Source organism: Trachypithecus francoisi, unplaced genomic scaffold (genome assembly GCF_009764315.1).
Source record: "Trachypithecus francoisi isolate TF-2019V2 unplaced genomic scaffold, Tfra_2.0 Lachesis_group11, whole genome shotgun sequence".
Classification (NCBI taxonomy): Eukaryota; Metazoa; Chordata; class Mammalia; order Primates; family Cercopithecidae; genus Trachypithecus; species Trachypithecus francoisi.
Window position 1 is genome coordinate 48,292,653 of NW_022681456.1, and position 19,686 is coordinate 48,312,338.

Here is a 19,686-nt window from a genome sequence, read left to right on the forward strand (position 1 = left end):
CTCAAGGTCCTGGACTCAAGCAATTCTCCCACCTCAACCTCCCAAATTGCTGGAATTATAGGCATGAGCCATTGCACCAGGCTCATAAATACTTTTGAACGAAGAAATTACAGAATTGGCTTCATATGGGCTAGATCTGTGGAAACTTGCATCTTCTGATTGTGTTATTTGAAAACTTCCCCTGAAATAAAACGCTTACCATATGGATGGATTATATTTTTTAATGTTTATAAATGCCAGAATTTTGCAAAGCTCTGAGAATATATGATAGATGGTGAATGTCTACTAAATAGGCAATCTTCTACCCTGCTTCTTTGTCGGTAAAGCTTTCCTCTTACTATGGAGCAAGAAAATGTCAGATACTCTCTTTCCTAGCTCTGATGCATCTAAAGGACGATGATATTCATCCATCCATCCATCTATCCATCCATCCATCCATCCATCCATGTATCAATTCCTCCAATATATATAACAGACAATATGCCAGGGAATTGCTCTAGGTACCTAGAATATTTAATTAAATCCCCGTCTTCTTGTAGCATACACTCTAGTATAGGAGAAGAAGAATCAATAAACACAAAATATTAGTACAACATTGTTGTTGACAATGGAATTGTAAAAAATGTATATTTAGGGCTTTTAAGAGAGATTTTCCTCCCTGATATAAGCCAAGCCCTTGAAAATTCCATCTTCATGTCGATTAAATTCCATCATAGAGTGCTTTTTATAATATATGACAACATTAATATCTGCATCAATTTATTAATCTGAATCTCATACATACCATTTGGAAAGAAGTCCACTAATGTTAAGGAAAATGTTTTCTCTTTGTTTTTGTAGAAAACAGTATCCATTTAAAAATAAAGTGATACGAATACATGACACAGGAGAATAGCAACAATGGCTCATATATTCATTTATTCACTTAATGTAAGTGCCTACTATGTGCTAGGCACATATAGTTCATCTTTATATTTTCTTAATGACTTGTGGAAGTGATTTTCACATTGTAGGCCTGTAACTGCTTACTATCATGATGTGTGGTTTATATAATAACACATAAATATATGCAATGATAGTTCTTGAGTTCACACAGTGTGGAATTATTATGCATGCTACACACACACACACACACACACACACACTTCCAGGTATGCACAAATTAGATATTAATATACATGTGTACATATAACATGCTACCTTCTTGATTTGCAAGTTTAAAATTATATTACTGAAATGTGCTTATTCTACTTGAAATAAACCTCAATATCCATCTTTGGAATCTACTTTTGCTTTAGCTACTATCCCTAGTCCTTCTAACTATAAACAGTATTAGGCATGAACTCCTAGTAATCTATTTCATTATGAAGTTCTTATCACCAAAATCAATTATTTTTTCATAAAAGCTATAAAATTACCCTTTCAATATATTACAGGAAGTATGTAATGTTAGAACAGATTCCGAATAGCTTTCTTTAACAAATATTAGTTTTCTAAAACACTTATTTTTCAAAATCTTCATTTGTTACTTATTATTAACAGGAAATTTGAAGTCTTCTACTTTACTTTCAAAATTACCTAAAATCAGGCTTCCTCTCTAATTCAACCTTATTTTACATTACTTAAGTATATGGAACCTCTGGCCCAGACATACTCTTCAATGTTCCACAATTATACATTCATATTTTACCTTTTACCTTTGTTTAAATGGTTTTCTTCTACCTCTTTCCTTACTTAAATCCCGATTATCATTCTAGGCACAAATCATGTATAGTGCCTTTAAGAAGTCTCTCTAAGTCAATTCAACCACTATAATTGCTTCTCTTCTAAACAATGTTTTCTGTCATATTCAGAAAATTCAATACCATATTAAAGGGCTAACTTTTCATGAGTTTAGATATAACCAAAGAAAAGCTTGAGTAGGATCTGATTACTCACTATTACAGAGGCACTGTGGGTTTTCAAACTGCAAGTAACTATGAAAATGGAATGTATCCTGGAAAGTACAGAGACAATCAGAAGGAGGCACCTGGAAACCACTTGTGGGGATGCAGGGAGCAGTGAGCATTCAATAAATGACTATTGGATAATTTAATGATTAAAAACTATATTAATTTTTGTTCAACTATTTTACTAACTAAGCTATATGTTTTAGTCCGTAGAAGAATAAAAGATCACTGGATTTGGAACAACAACAAAAAAAGATGAATTCAAGTTGCTGCTCTTCTTTGCTAATTTTTTGTGTGAAAAGCAAATTAAATTCCTGAGTTTCATTTATGTTAGCTGTCAAAGAAATATCATTATACATGAGAAAAGATAGATAAATGTATAAAGCTATAAATTACTCTAACAATAAAAGCATTATTATATATTGCAAAGCATACTTTAAGTATTAAATGAGGAAATTAATTAAGAAAACTAATATCATTTAGTAAATTCAAATATTTTGCCTAAATATTACATAAATGAGGAAATCTCTTGCTATCCCCATTTTATAACTGGCAATTTTTTAATGAGAATGTAATCTCTTTCATAACTTTGTAAACCAGATGAAAGATCAGAAATCTAGATAGCAGAAGACTGCTTTGGCCTCTTTGTAAGGAAATAGCAAAGCCTAAAAGGAAAGGGACAGAAAATTTAGGAAGTTCTCTAAGAAAAGACATACTGCCTGAGATGGTCAGCATGTTAAAAGTATACTCCTCCTGGTCTTATTATATTTGACACACAGAAAAGGAAGACAATTCTACTGTGGGGTTGTTTTGCAATGATGCAAGAGAATCACAAAACATACAACAACAAACAATGAAGACAACAGGCACTATTCTTCCGGGCCTTACAATACCCAAGGCAATATATCACATGCTTTATGTATATTTTTACTCAGTTTTTCCTCACTAAAACTATGATATAAACATTACTATTTCCATTTTACAGAAACTTAATGTTACAGGTTAAACAATTTACCCAAGGGCACACAACTCATATGTGATGGTGGAACTGGGATTTTAAATCTGAATTTTTCTGATTCCAAAGAATACATGTTATAAAATTATAACAACAATAAAAGAGAAACATCTAGAAAAGTTATAAGGCTCAAAAAGAGTTTTACAGATGTAGTCCACAAAGTACTCTCTAGATTTGGCTTGCAAAGCTAAAAAAAAAAAAAAAAAGTATTCTTTTTTCTTTCTTTCTTTTTTTTTTTTTTTTTCTTGAGACGGAGTCTTCGCTCTGCCGCCCAGGCTGGAGTGCAGTGGCGCGATCTCAGCTCACTGCAAGCTCCGCCTCCCGGGTTCACGCCATTCTCCTGCCTCAGCCTCCTGAGTAGCTGGGACTACAGGCACCCACCACCACGCCCGGCTAACTTTGTATTTTCAGTGGAGACAGGGTTTCACCGTGTTAGCCAGGATGGTCTCAGTCTCCTGACCTCGTGATCTGCCTGCCTTGGCCTCCCAAAGTGCTGGTATTACAGGCGTGGGCCACCGTGCCCGGCCAAAAAAAAGCATTTTATTAATAGCTTTATAAGGTGACAAGTTTTGAGACAGAGAGAGAAAGCTAAAGGAAAAAGAGCTTTCAGGATACCAAAGCTGTAACTGGTTGACTCAGGGCCATGGAGGCTTAGGGCCCAAGGATTTTGATTTCTACAGAAAAATAGACTAAGCCAAATATTTTAGTTAAGCAACTAAGAGTAGGTTTCTTATAAGCTGAACCAATTAGACCATGTGCCTAGATACTTGAGACTTCCATACTTTAGCCCAATAGATGCTTCTTTTAAAATTATGTTTAGGTGGTGATTATAAAGAACACTTATTAAGCACTGATTTTGTACCAGTTTGTGTTCTAACCGGTATGCATTTGATCCCAAAAACAACTGTACAAGGAGGTACTTCTATTATCATTCCTATTTTAAAGATTAAGTCCTCATTCAAATCCTGGCAAATTTACATCAGAGACCATACTCATTATTATATAATAATGATGTTGTTATAGTTACTTAGCAACTACAGTGATTAAGCAAGTACTATTTGATTCATAATCATTTTATTTTTTAAAAACTTCATTTTTCTAAAGTAGTTTGCCTTAAATTGTTACTTATTAAACACATTCAGAGATTAGTATTGTTTTCAGTAATATTATTTGTTGACAAGTAGTTGGAATTACAGTGAGAATTGCATTATTTCAGTTTCTTGGAGAATGTGTTAAAAATGAACTCTACATAATTACATCCCTAAAATCTGTAATTCAATATCATATAAGTGAATGATGAAACTTGCATATTTGAAAATAGTTGATGATTTATTGAGCTATTCATGTGTTAACATTCAGGTAATACATTATAAACAGAAGTTTTGAAATTCTAAAGTGAAAAAGCAATTTTTTGTTTCTGTTTGTAATTTATTTTTTTACCTACAATGCTCCAAAGTGATATCATATGAGTTTGTAATATGCAATGCATAAAATTACCATTACTCATTAATATGTATTGACACAGGCTGATTACTTCTGAAATGGAATATAGATTTTGAAATTTGATAAAGTTGATACATTATGTTAACAACTAAAAAATTTATATTAGGTGAATAATTTAAACTTAAAATATTTATTTCTTAACTATATAGACTAGGGCAATATTTCAATGATGAGATTCTATAATCATATAAGAAAAATTCAAGCTCTCGAAGGTCTTTGAAACTTGGAAAATATTTTAAAATTAGACATATAGGCCGGGCGCAGTGGCTCACGCCTGTAATCCCAACACTTTGGGAGGCCGAGGCGGGCGGATCATGAGGTCAGGAAATCGAGACCACCCTGGCTAACATGGTGAAACCCCGTCTCTACTAAAAACAAAAAATTAGCCAGGCGTTGTGGCAGACACCTATAGTCCCAGCTACTGCGGAGGCTGAGACAGGAGAATGGCGTGAACCCAGGAGGCGGAGTTTGCAGTGAGCCGAGATTGCACCACTGCACTCCAGCCTGGGCGACAGAGCGAAACTCCGTCCCCCCCAAAACAAAAACAAAAACAAAAACAAAATAAATAAATAAAATAAAATTAGACATATTAAAATTATTTCAAAAGTAAATTAAATTTTATCAAAATGAACTTGCATGTATTAATAAATATAAATGATTATAATCTAATAAAGCCAAGTACTTGGATGAAAAGTGAAAGTCAGAGAATCATTTTGAAGTTTTCGTTTATCTGGAGAGCACCATCTGGATCACTGAATTTTTCACTTTCAATCAAATATTGATTTTGTATTTGTGTGTGTGTGAGCCTATATATATGTATATATACAACTGTAATACCAATGAGTAATAAAATTTTCAAAAATAACAATAAGTATAATTAAGTATGAAGACTTCATTTTAAAGTAAAAAGACTTAATTATTGCCACATTTTAGAAGATATCTCAAAATCTCTAGGTTTAAATAAGGACTTTGAAAAAAATTACTCTCTATTCCCCTGAAATAGCACAAGATACAGTTATTTTTTAAATGTTTACATTTTTCAGAGTTAATAATTGCAATATAAGACTCACTGAAATCATTATCTTTATATTCTCTCTCTACATATATAACAAATATGTTATATAAATATATGTTTAATATATATGTATTAAATTAAATACATTTTTAAATTAAATACATCACCAAATTAAAGGTAATAGATGTATGTGACAGATTTATGAATATAAAGTTATCATTAATAGACATAATCAAACTCTTACATATGAATGGAAATAGTTTTTGAAAGCATGTTTTCTGACAGTATAATATTATTTAAAGCTCTTCTATTTAAAAAAATTTTTGAAAATTATCTTTACATATAGTATCTATTAAATCAATGGCAAAAGGCCAAGACACACTACTTTCATATATAAATCTAACATTTTACAATTAATCTAAACAATTCTTTTAAAATTAAATGATCAAAGAATTCAATATGATTCACAGGGTGTGGGGGGCAGGAGATATTGAAGCCCAGAATACAATTAAAATAAAAACTGATGCAGTTAATTTTAGAAATAATTTAATTTTGTTTATATCAAAAGAGTATATTTAAAGAAAGAAAAAATCTAAATGCACAATTTTGGGCAGTTCAGGTTGCTGGCATCCTACCCCCATCTGAAAAAGAATTCTTGCTGGCATTAGGTTCCATCAATTCGTTTGTGATTTCTAAATTAATTTTGAAGGAAACCACAACTTACTTGAAGATCCTGCTGAGTGTCTGTGTGCCTGATTTTTTTTTCCTCTTTTCACAGACAAAGCACTTCCACTGGTCATGGAAAGAAGGTCTAAATCCGTGTCTTCTCTGCTTACAAGTCTTGCCTGGGAGCAATGGAAGAGAATGTATACAATCATGAAACAAAATATGGCATTTTCTGAATACAGCTCACATTACCCCAAATAAACAAACAGGCTCTGTCAAACAACCTTCTTCAAAATGATACCACAATCCTTTATTGCTGCCCAGGCAGAACAAATGCACTATGTCAAAGCATTTTTTGCAAATAAGAGTCGATTGTAAAATTGAGGATTGCTATTTGAGTCTGTACAACAAAAGAAAACATTTTAGTACAGTAATTTTGATGAAAATCAGTCTCAAAGTTAGCTGATGAAACTTTAAAGAGCTTGACATTATTTATTTGCCACGTATATTATTTAATTCTTAATTGAATGTTAGACATGTCATATTGGGTTATTTTTTGCAATAATTATATGTTGCCACTTACATGTATTAGTCTTATCAATAAAATTCTCTGAAATGCCTTTCATCCTATACTTGCATACCATTAAGGTACAGACAATCTTTACCTTCTCATTAGAACCATTATCAATATAAAAATATTACATTTAAGTCTAATTTTGGGATAATTATAAATATGTAGATGTTTCAGGACATTATTTAATGAACATAAAAATTAAATTATCTATTTTATCTCAAATTGCCTTTGAACTTTTATTACTTAGACCAAATCTAAGTGTCAAAAATAATTGCATCTTACCTATAAAACATTGTTGTACATAATGTTGAATATCATTACATAAAGATATATTAGAATTCAGTTATGACATAGGGGGAAGTGCTATGAGGGAAAGCAAAGCAGCCTCAAAGTAGCTGGGATTTAACCAAAACCACACCATGCTTGAAATCCTGTGAAAATGCATTGTTCTTAATGTTTGATGTTAGGAAAACTTAAGTATAGCAAAATAACAGCATAAAACCACCACTGTGGTTAAAAAGCTGTCTCCATATGATGAGCTACAAAGACTCAAGGAACTAGAATCCAAAAATGATCCTCTTTAAAATTCAGATATTTGCCCTTCACCTTTACATCCGCCTCCCACCTTCTTCCTACTCTTAAACATATGAACTTACATTTATTTATTTAATATACTTATATTTTTCCAAATTCATTTATGTTTTCCCTGATTTATTTGGTCTTAATTGACAAACAAAAATTGTATACATGTATCATGTACAACACGATGTTTTAAAATATGTATACACTGTGGAATGGCTAAATTGAGCTAATTAACATACGTATTGCCTCATAAACTGTTTTTAAGTAAGCAAGTATTGCTTTTGCTGAGTTCAGAATATAAACCATTGTATAATGTCAATCATTTCTTAATGCAACTGGCTAAGTTATATAATTACATTGTCAAAAAAACCTTGGTAGAAAACATTAAAATAAAATAAATAAAAATTGGCTTCCAATTTATACTTGTAATTTGTATGAAAAATGCTATACATTACTTTTGAAATGTATTTCAACAGTATACAAGAGTACATGTCTACCATTAGAATAGCTTCATTAGAAAAGTTCCATCAATAGTAAACCTTAAAAAAAAATAAAAATAAAAATAAAAAAAACAGTCAAAAGTTAAGGGGAAACATGAAAGCAATACCACAATTTTGGTGAGACTACTTAGATAACAAGAAAAAAACATGTGAGCCGCATAAGGGACCCTTCTGCAGACTAAAGAGGCTTTAAGATTATAAGCCTTAATATTGTGAAATGAGGTTTATTTATTTAAATGTAATGACATAATTTCACTACACCTATTTAGAAAGCAGAATTCCCACTCTACCCTGAATAAGATGAAACCTACAGTCAAGAAAATATTTGTAAATAAACACCTTCCAAAAAATTTATTATCATCTAAGCCATTAACATCCAAAGATGATTTTTTCCAAAGTAAAAAATAACTAGTGTCAGTTACTAATTTGGTCAATTATATAGGAAATCAGCTTTAGAAGTAAAATTATGAGAAACACATGGCTTCACAACAATGCCATTTAGCAGCTTAAAAGCAAACCTAGAAATTTCATAAATGGGCTAGTTAATGTCTTTCAGTGAATCTGGCACAGCCATTCATATGCAACAATATTTAGATCCTGTTTTTGAAAATATTGGCTTCCCAACTAAACATCATTCTCTGCTTAACGTTAAAAAATAGAGAAATGGTAAAGAAGATGCAGATTATTTTCAATGTCATGTAAATTGTATATACAGTCATCCCTCAGTACTTGTGGGGCTTTGTTCCAGGACTTCCACAGATAACAAAATCCATGGATGCTCAAGTCCCTTATATAAAATGGAGAATTATTCGCATATAACCTATGCATATTCTCCCTTATAGTTTAAATAATCTCTAGATTACTTCTAATACCTAATTAAATGTAAATGCAATAAAATAGTTGTTATATTGTATTGCTTTTTTGTTTGCACTATTTTTATCGTTATATTGTTATTTTTTGTTTGTTTGAATATTTTCAGTTCAGAGTTGGTTGACAGACATGGAGGGCCAAAGGATTATAAATTATGCTGCTATAAAGACACATGCACATGTATGTTTATTGCAGCACTATTCACAACAGCAAAGACTTGGAATCAACCCAAATGTCCATCTGTGACAGACTGGATTAAGAAAATGTGGCACATATACACCATGGAATATTATGCAGCCATAAAAAAGGATGAGTTTGCGTCCTTTGTAGGGACATGGATGCAGCTTGAAACCATCATTCTTAGCAAACTATCACAAGAAGAGAAAACCAAACACCGCATGTTCTCACTCATAGGTGGGAACTGAACAATGAGATCACTTGGACTCGGGAAGTGGAACATCACACACCGGGGCCTATCATGGGGAGGGGAGAGGGGAGAGGGATTGCACTGGGAGTTATACCTGATATAAATGATGAATTGATGGGTGCTGATGAGTTGATGGGTGCAGCACACCAACATGGCACAAGTATACATATGTAACAAACCTGCACGTTATGCACATGTACCCTAGAACTTAAAGTATAATAATAAAAAAAAAAAACTGAAGATAGCTGATCACACATTTGACAGTCATTCTATAAAAAGGTATGTTGGATTCTAAAATACTACAATATTTTCTATGGTTATAATAAACAATCTCAAGTTAATGTCAGATAAGAATTTTCTCACATACAACATAATGGCAAATACTTATTAGACTGTAATTTTGCAAAATTCTTTTAGGTCTTTGTTTTTGGAACAGATCTCTTTTATCTCCCTACCTACAAGGTTTGTAATTGCCGCTCTCCCCACCCCTACCCTATATTTTCACAATGAAATGAGGGATGTACATTTTGGGACAGAACTTTCCAAGCATTTGGATTCTGATTCACCTTCAACTGTGGCAACTTAATTTAAAAAGAAATTCTTTCTCATATATTAAACAATACAGATTTCCCCCTCTTCTGCACTTTTTTCATAAACAAGATTGTATTAATTATTAATTCTAAAAGTATTTTCTTTTTGGAAGTGAAGATATACAAAACAGCACACATAAAAACAAATGTATATGTACTTATTACCCAGATATTTCTTTAAAGAGAGAAAGCAAGTTTTATAAAGATGAATTCTCCTTACATGCTACTTTGATTTTCTACATATTTATTAAACATTTTAGAATATTATTTCAAAATTAACATAATGATATATTTTTCTGCCGCTTGCTTTTTTCACTGTACATTATATATGTGAGATCTAGATTTAGTTCATTTATTTTAACTGTTAGAATAATTTGCAAATTATGGCAAAATTATGATTATACCATAAATATACCACATAATTATTTGTAATATATCTAGACGTCTGACTGATTTTAAAAGCTTTTTAATTTCATGTAAAGAAAATGAATAATGCATATTCCTAAATTCATAATACATCATCTTTTCACAAAATCCTTTTCTTATGTAATAAGACAGATGTCTTGTTATATAACATATGTGGGTAGGGAAGGCACTTTAAATATTTAAAAGAAATAATGTACATGCTATAAAGTGCAAAGACCTTAAACATGAAGTTCAACTCCCATAGAAGTTTAAAAAAATGACTGCCATAGAAGTTACAAAAAATAGCACTGATTTCCCTATGCACCGTACACCCAGCATGCCTCAATGACATTTCACATAACCAAATCATGATCAACAAAACCAGAAAACAGACACTGTATCAATACTATTACTAAACTATTGACCTTATTAGGATTTCGCTAGCTTCCACATGCACTAATGTTTTCTTGTTTGCACTTCTATGACATTTTATCATATATATAAATTATACATACATACATGTATAGATTATGTATTATATTAATATGTATAGATTCAACTATCATCACAATCAGGACACGAATCTGTTCCATCTTCCCAAAGAAACTCTCTTGCTCTCCTTTATAGTCATATCCTTTCCCCAACCTAAACATGACAACTAATCACGTGTTCTCTATTACTATAATTATGTGATTTTAAGGATGTTATATTAATGAAATAATATGCCATGTAATCTTTTGAGATTAGCCCTTTTTAACTCAACACAATGTTCTTGAGATCTATGGAAATATTTGTATATGCCAACAGCTTTCTTGTTTATTGCTTTTTAGTTGTGTGTTGTATATCCATTGTATGTATGTACCATCATTTCTTTATTCTTTTAACCATTCAATGAGATTTGAGTTGTGGTAAGTTTTGGCTATTATGAATAACACTGCTATGAAAATTTATGTACAGTTTTTTGTTTGAATGAAAGTTCACTTCTCTAGGAAAAATGCTCAGAAGGATAATAATTAGGTCACATGTTAAGTGTATATTTAACTTTATAAAAGCTTATAAAGCTTCTGAAGGTACCAGAGTCTTTACAAGCTTATAAAGCTTATAAAGATTTTTTCTCCAGTGGCTGTACCATTTTCACCAGCAATGTATGAGAGATATAGTTGCTCTGCATACTTGTCAACATTTGATAATTTCAGTAATTTTTATTTTAACCACTCTAATAGGTGTAGAGTGGTATTGGTTATTTCTCTAAGTGAACAACTTTTCATTTACTTTTGACAGAAAGAAAGAGAATATGAATGTTTCTCTGATTATGTGGTTTGACTTTTTATTTCTTTTTATTTTCTAAATTGCGTTTTCCTAAGGGCTGTTTTTAAATATGAACTAGAATTGATTTATATGTTTTATGGTTTAGGTTTTTTGCCTATACCAGGTTTGTGGATGTATCTTACTGTTTTCTTCAATAGGTTTTATTTTTTATTTATTTTATTATATTTTACTTTTTTTGGAGACAGGGTCTGGCTCTGTTGCCCAGGCTGCATTGCAGTGTGTGATCTTAGCTCACTGCAAAGTCCGCCTCCCCGGTTCAAGGGATTCTCGTGCCCCAGCCTCCTGAGTAGCTGGGATTACATGCACTTATCACCATGCTCAGTTAATTTTTGTATTTTTGATAGAGATGGAGTTTCGTTATGTTGACCAGATTGGCCCCAAACTCCTGGCTTCAAATGATCCACCCGCCTCAGCCTCCCAAAGTGCTGGAATTACAAGCGTGAGCCACCATGCCAGGCCTCTTCAACAGGTTTTACAATTTTGACTTTTAAATTCAGGCTTATAATTAATCTTAAATTCATTTTTCATAAAATGAGAAGTAGGAGTAAAGATTATTTTTTCATATAGTTATCTAGTTGTCCAGCACTATGTGTAGAAAGGGTTATCTTCCCCACCCTTGAATTGTTTTGAAACTTTATAGAAAATTAATTGACTTTATAAGTGTGGGTATTTTTCTGGACTCCCTATACTTTCCATTGATAGATTCTTGTATCTTAACACATACATAAATATATACACACACACATATATATGTGTATATTTGTGCATATGTATGTGTATATATGTGTTTATGTATATATGTGTATATATATGTATATGTGTGTGTACATATATATTTATGTACATATATATACACACACATATACACACATATATATACATACACACGCATATATATATATATACCAGTCTCAATTACTGGGGATTGATAGCAAGTCTTGAATTCTGTGTAGCATGAGTCTTACTATTCTTTTTTCAAGATTGCATTTGCTATTCTAGGTCCTTTCCATTTCCATACATAGTTTAATATCAGTGTGTACATTTCTACCAAAAATTTTACTGGAAATGCTTTGAATCTACAGAACATTTGGGGAGAACTGACTTCTTACAATTTGAGTTTTTCAACTTATTTATAAATAAGTATGTCTCTGACATTTTTTAAAGCAGTGCTTTGCAGTTATTAGTGTAGAGGGCTTGCACATTTCAATGTTAACATTTATTTTTAAATATTTTACATTTTTTGACACATTTTGTCATGAATGCAGTTTTTAAATTTAATTTTTAAAGTTTATTGCTAATATTTAGAAATGTAGCATATTTTAAATTAATCTTTATTGTGTATCCTTGAGTAAATTCACTTATTACATCTAAAGTGTTTGTGAGGATTTCTTAAGACTTTTATGTACAATAAGATGTCATCTGTGAAAATCAGATGGTCTTTTCCAATCAGATTTTCTTGCCTTGTTCCTGATATTAGGTACAAAACATTGGGCCTTAACCACTAAGTGTATCAAGTTAAGAAAGTGTCTTCTAGCCCTAATTTTCTACAAATTTTTACCACAAATCTGTTAAATTTGTGGTAAACATTTTCTGCATATATTGAGATAATGATTTTTCTCCTTTTTATGTTAATGTGGTAAATTAGAATTCTACTTTTACTGGATATAGAATTGCAAGTTGACATTTTTTTCTTCCACTTTCTTCTGGATGTCAATATTTATGATCAATAGTGAATCATCCTCCTTACAAACGGTCTCCTGTATATCATGTATACTTTAGCTGCTTTAAATTTTTTTCTTTTGTGTTGGTTTTCAGCAATTTGATTATGATGTGCATAGGTGTAATTTTTGTGTTAAACTTTTAAAATCTGTTTTCTCATATTTCTCATCAAACTTTAAATATTTTCAGTGATTAGTTTTCACATATTTTTTCACCTCTAATCTCTCTTCCGGAAAGTCAACGACATATCTATTAGTTTGCTTGCTATTATCTGACAGAGCACTCAAGCTTTGATTTTTTTAAAGTTATTTTTTCTCTCTCTGCTTCACTTTGGAGAGTTTATCTTGCTTTGTTTCTGAGTGCACTTTTCTTCCCAATGTCTAATTTATTAAGTCCAGCCATTATATTTTTTTCAATTAAGGTGAAATAGTTTTCAGTTCTAGATTTTCTATCTGATTATTTTTTAAAGTTTATTTTCTCTATTAAGATTTCAATCTGTTTCCTCAACATTTAAATCTCTGAATATATTTATTTATTTATTTATTTTTATTTATTTATTTTTGAGACAGAGTCTCGCTCTGTTGGCAGGCTGGAGTGCAGAGGCTTGATCTCAGCTCACTGCAAGTTCCGTCACCTGGGTTCACGCCATTCTCCTGCCTCAGCCTCCCAAGTAGTTGGGACTACAGGCGTAGTTGGGACTACAGGCGCCTGATGCCACGCCCGGCTAATTTTTTTGTATTTTTAGTAGAGACGGGGTTTCACCATGTTAGCCAGGATAGTCTCGATCTCCTGACCTCGTGATCCGCCGGTCTCGGCCTCCCAAAGTGCTGGGATTACAGGCGTGAGCCATCGCGCGTGGCCAAATCTCTGATATTTTTAATAGATGTTATAATTTGCAGGCAAGAATCTTAAAAAGGTTACCTGATTTGGTTCTAGTGATGATTTTTCTTACAAGGCTCATTTTCCTGCTGCTTTGAAGGATTAGCAATTTTTTACTCCACACTGGACATTGTAATTTTATTTGCTGAATCTGTAGGTTTTGTTAGCATCCTTTAAACTCTCTTAGCTTTTATTCTAACAGAGGCAGCTTTTATTCTAGCAGGCAGTTGATTTGTTGATTAACTTGGTCTTTTTGAGGCTTACATTTATGTTTTACGATTGTGGATCTAGAAGAGTTTTTAATCCACGGCTAGAGTCACCCCTTCCTAAAGTTTAACTTTACATGGTCTTAACTAAATGTCTGGGACGTTCTCCACTGTAGCAGGTCAGAACTCCAATGTTTCCCGGTTTGGGTTGGTCTCTAGAGTCTTTCCCGTTCAGATATTCCCAGTAGATGTTCCCTTCTGGACCTCTAGAGTCTCTTTTCAGTTCAGATATTCCCAGTAGCTGTTCCCTTCTGGACATCAGTGAGTCACAGAGTGCACTATACACAGAGCTTAGTATTTGGCCAAAGACTTAAGGAAACCACTATACCAATTTTTGCAACACTTTCTCTAGTATTTTACCCTGTAAATACCATTTATCTCAGCAACTCTGAACACTCCTTTCTCTCTCTCTTTTCAACTCAGTGAAATTACTGAGCTCTCTTTAGGCTTCCCTTCCCTCTGCTGTAGTCCAGAAAATGTTTTCAAGCTGTTACCTGAATTGATTGTGGAACTCATGTTCCACACTTTTATCTCAGGGATCATAGTCCTGTGCTGTCTGTTTTTCAACTTATACAATAGTTGTTTGATTAATTTTATCCTGGTTTTATAAAAACGTTTTTCTTCAAAAGGACTGGCCTATACTATATGATAGCCCAAAGCAGAAACAATTAGGAAAACAAATAAATTAGTACTAAAATTATGGTCATTAATTTTTAAACACAATAATATGTAATTTAAATCTATTTTCTGCATGGTTTTAATTTATTCCTCTTGCCTGCTGTATTGTGTTTCATAATGTATATCCAACCAATTATTCATTTCTTTAAAGAGTACTTAAGTTGCCTCTAAATGTGTATAAATAATACAGCAACACACTTTTTGGTATATATTCTTTGGTGGCTGTATGTAAAAATAATCTGGGAGATATATATATATACACACACACACATACACACACACATACATACATATATATATATATGCACATCCATATATATATCCAGAAATATATATATCCAAATATATATATGTATCCAAAAATATGTATCTTTTTTTCCTCCAAGAATGGGCTTGCAGACTAATAGGGTATTCAAACACCTACTTTAATAAACACTGACAAGTTTCTTTCCAGAATGACTACCAGCTTCTACTTTCAACAACTGTACACAAGGATTTTCACATTGGGTGCCATCCCTTTGCAATATCCAGTTTTCCAATTTTTGCCATTTGATTAGTATAGTCTTAAGACATCTTAATTTTCATTTTCATTCCTCTCATCTGGAAACCAAGCATCTCTTCACATATACTTGCCCATTTAGGCATCATCTCTGTGAACTACCAATTTATATTATTTTTCTAATGTATTCATTGGGTTACCTGAAAGAGATCTTTTTTATATTTAGATATTAAACTCTGTTAAATGAGGCACTGAAAACAGTAGTCATATACCTGTTAACCTTTTCTATTAAATCCTTAATACAAAGAGATATTTAATTTAAGACGGTCATCTGAATTTTTGCCATATAGTTTGCACTATTCATACCTTTCTAAAAATGTATTTTAACTGCTAAGTTGCAAAGCTATTATTCCTTGTTTTACCTGTTTTACAGCTTTATCTTTCATAATTGGATCTTCGAACCTTCTGAATTCTGCCCACTGTTGTAAAAGGTGTGCATGCATACTCCTGTATATTTTCAATGCCATTTAGTAAACAATCTCAGCTTTCCAATCTTTATAGTACAGTCATATATCTATTCCTGACCTTGCTATTCATTTCCATTGGTCTATTCATCCATTCCTGTGCCGCAACCATAAAGTTCCCTTTACCTTTTTACTAAGCCTTTATGTCTTGTGGCACAACTTGCTCTTCTTTTTCAGAGTTGACACTCATATTCTTGGGTTTTTAACCCTCAATACACATTTTCATCAGGCTTGCAACAATCATTGTAATATTGGATGAGATTTCTTCTAATTTGTAGATTTATCTGGGTACAACTGACATATTTTCTTGACTAAGTTGTTGCACTCATGAATACTAAACTTGCCTTGATATTATCATACCCTACCTAGATCATGTTTAACAACTGAGTGAGAGATAGTCACTGAGAAAACTGCAGCCTGATGGGTCTCAGCCAAATCCCTCTCTGGAAATTGTCCTTCGCTGAAGAGAACTGCCTTATCAAAGTCACACCTTCTTCTGAGGAGATAACAGGAACATTAAAGCCTGGTCCTCTTGTCTCAAGCTAGGACAACCCAAAAGGGTCTTCCCTGTCTTCAGACCTCACTTTCTCTGATGCACCTCTATTGAAGGTCACCATTTCCCTCTGTTCATTTCTGCTTCTTTCATCTCTCACAGGAGTTGTTTTGGAAAGCTCTCCTGAATAAACTCTCTGCATTCAAACATAAAACTATCAGAGTATGTTTCCTGGGAAACCTGAATTATATATAATTCTGTCTTCTGCAGGAAAATTCTGGGGTTTGGGGGGGATTCATTTATTCAATTAATTATAAACTTGTCTATATATTTGACATGACTTCTGATATATTTTTAGATGTAAAGAAAATGTACTTTGTTTCCGTTTTTCTAATTCCTGTCATGCAATATGCTTTGCTCTTCTGTGAAAGACAGAAATGTTATTTACTAGCTTCCTCAATATCCAGAATTTAAACGTTTGATTATGCCTTATTCTTGAGTTACTATTGAAGGCTACTAAAGAGTATTGTGGATGATACTCATCCCTATTATTAAGAAATAAAATCCATTGTCTTTTGGCATTCATTGCTTCTCATATGAAGTTAGCTGTCAATCTAATTATTGTTTCTTTGTAGATAATCTTCTGGTTTACTAAATTTATCTTTTATAGTGTCCAGTCTAGAGCATATATAAATGAAATGTTTTATTTGAGTTTATAATTGGTTTGCTTGCATACCCATCTGTCCTTTCTCAACATTTGATAACTTTTGTTTCAAATTTTCTGTCCTTTTATTGTGAGTGCTATTATTACATTTTTAAGAATTTTATACTAGTAACAGTTGCAGCGATTTTTTCTTTCTGTTTTTCTTTTTCGTTTTCCTCTTAGTATAGCCTTGTACCAATTGTGTAATTATCTGCCTTCAGTTCCCTGGTACAAGTGGGCAAGTGGGGTGTTTTCATTCCCCAGTACTCTTCTAGATTTCTACTCTGGTCCTTTAGTCAGCTCTGTATCCTTTTGATAAAAGCCACTGATGCCTTTCCCTGCATCCACTCATTTAAAAAAAGAGACATCTGGATATTCCTATTCCAGTACCATTTACCTTGTTTTTGTGTTCAGTTGGATCACTTCAATGTGAAAACAAAATGTATCATTGTAATGTATATTATTTATTTGTATAGAGTGGAAGATAGAGGAGTATGGAAAAAGGATTAATATCCTTGCATTAATCTCATAGACCTCTTATGATCACTAATCTATCCAATCAGTTTTCATTCATTTTTAAATGTGGAAAAATTAAATACTGTAACTGTTTTGTTTTTTTGAAAGAGAGTTTCACTCTGACATCCACTCTGGAGTACAGTTGTGCAGTCTCATCTCCCTGCAACTTCCATCTTCTGGGCTCAAATGATCTTCCCACCTAAGCCTTCCAAGTAGCTGGGGCTACAGGTGTGCATCCCCATGCTCAGCTAATTTTTTTTTTTAATTTTTAGGGGTAAAGAAGGGGTTTTGCCATGTTACCCAGACTGGTCTTGAACTCCTGGGCTCAAGAAATCTGTCTGCCTCAGCCTCCAAAAGTGCTGAGATTACAGGCCTGAGACAGCATGCTTGACCACAATATTATATCACTTCTTTATCCTGGCATTCCTTTACAGATTTATATCTCAATTCTTGCTCAAAAGTGGCCACTGACCAATCTGTGCCAAAGTATTAATCAATAATATGTGTAGTGTTAATGGCCTAAATTAGCAATTTTCTTTGGATAATCTATAGGCCACTTTCTTAGAGAGGTCTCTATTAAAATGCAAGAAGATATTTGCTGAGTGGTTATCTCAAATCTGTGCATAGACTCCATAAATATCTTCCAAAACACACGCACTTTAGCTAGCAACTACCTTAATTTTTTTTTTTTTTTTTTTTGAGACGGAGTCTCGCTCTGCCGCCCAGGCTGGAGTGCAGTGGCCGGGTCTCAGCTCACTGCAAGCTCCGCCTCCTGGGTTTACGCCATTCTCCTGCCTCAGCCTCCCAAGCAGCTGGGACTACAGGCGCCCGCCATGTCGCCCGGCTAGTTTTTTTGTATTTTTTAGTAGAGACGGGGTTTCACCATGTTAGCCAGGATGGTCTCGATCTCCTGACCTCGTGATCCGCCCGTCTCGGCCTCCCAAAGTGCTGGGATTACAGGCTTGAGCCACCGCGCCCGGCCGCAACTACCTTAATTTTGCTTCTCTTTCAGGAAAACTCCTTGCATGAGTTGTTCATAAAAATGATGAATATAACTGGTCTGAAAATCATAATACTCATTTTATTCAAATAGCACATGATCTTTTCATATAAAATTCTATAAGTCAAGCTAAATATATAAATTTTTTGGTGAATGCAGAATCTGAGCAAGGGGTAATGATTGGTTGTAAACTTAGGGTTACCTGATGCATCCATTTTCACCTACCAAAAAGGCCACACACTTCTGTCACTGGTCAGAATACTCTATTCTCTGGAAATTTCTAGAAATGCACTGAAAAATTCTTATTTTATGTGATCAGTTTTCCTGGACTCCAAATTGACCATTCTCCTTCTGCTTACATAGTCTTCCTTCTAGTAGCATATAGTGCAATTGAATTTAGCAATGCACTTACAGTTATACAGCACAGAGTCTTTATTCTGATCATTATGTTTAAAACCTGGTTGTACCAAAAGCTCCAATATTTTATACTTTATTACATATAATTGTTGAGCTCACAATTATTTGTTAATTTTTTGTATGGTTGGATTTTTTGAGTAATGAGGGTGCTTTGTTATTTCCTCCAGTTATAGCCTGCAAATTCTACTCTTCTAAAATATCAAAGAAAAAAGTTTCAATTTTCCATCCAGAGTAATTTTAAAGTTGTAGGATACTAATATTTTTACATCTGTCACATAAAATTAACACTTTTAAGCAATGTCACATTTTAAATTGTATTACAAGACAAGAAAAGTTATTATTTTAACACATGGTATTTTGATATTATCCCAAATAGATAGTTGTGATATTTTCATAATTTAATTATAAACATATTTTAAAGTGCATTTATTTGAGTACTAGTGTCTACAACATTTTTCTGTAACTTTAAGCACATTTCTTACCACAAGCTGAACTCTTCCACCATTAAGTACATCTGGATCTAACTCAGGCAAAAAGTGATTGCTGCATAGTGACAAAAACAGAAAG

General features: G+C 32.8%; 1 protein-coding gene across 2 annotated transcripts in view; it reads right to left on the bottom strand.

Moving 5' to 3' along the window:
* Window positions 1-6,011: 6,011 nt before the first annotated feature.
* The window catches only part of LRRIQ1 (leucine rich repeats and IQ motif containing 1), a 211,284-nt gene continuing 197,609 nt past the window's right edge, over window positions 6,012-19,686 (bottom strand). Inside the window, exons 25-26 of one of the 2 annotated variants that reach the window (XM_033221137.1) lie at window positions 19,602-19,662; window positions 6,012-6,327 (exon numbers count right to left, since the gene is read on the bottom strand). In XM_033221137.1, the coding sequence (XP_033077028.1) occupies window positions 6,175-6,327; window positions 19,602-19,662 (214 nt within the window). In that variant the 3' untranslated portion in view covers window positions 6,012-6,174. The remainder of the gene's footprint in view (window positions 6,328-19,601; window positions 19,663-19,686) is intronic. The other variant, XM_033221138.1, reaches the window with a different exon arrangement.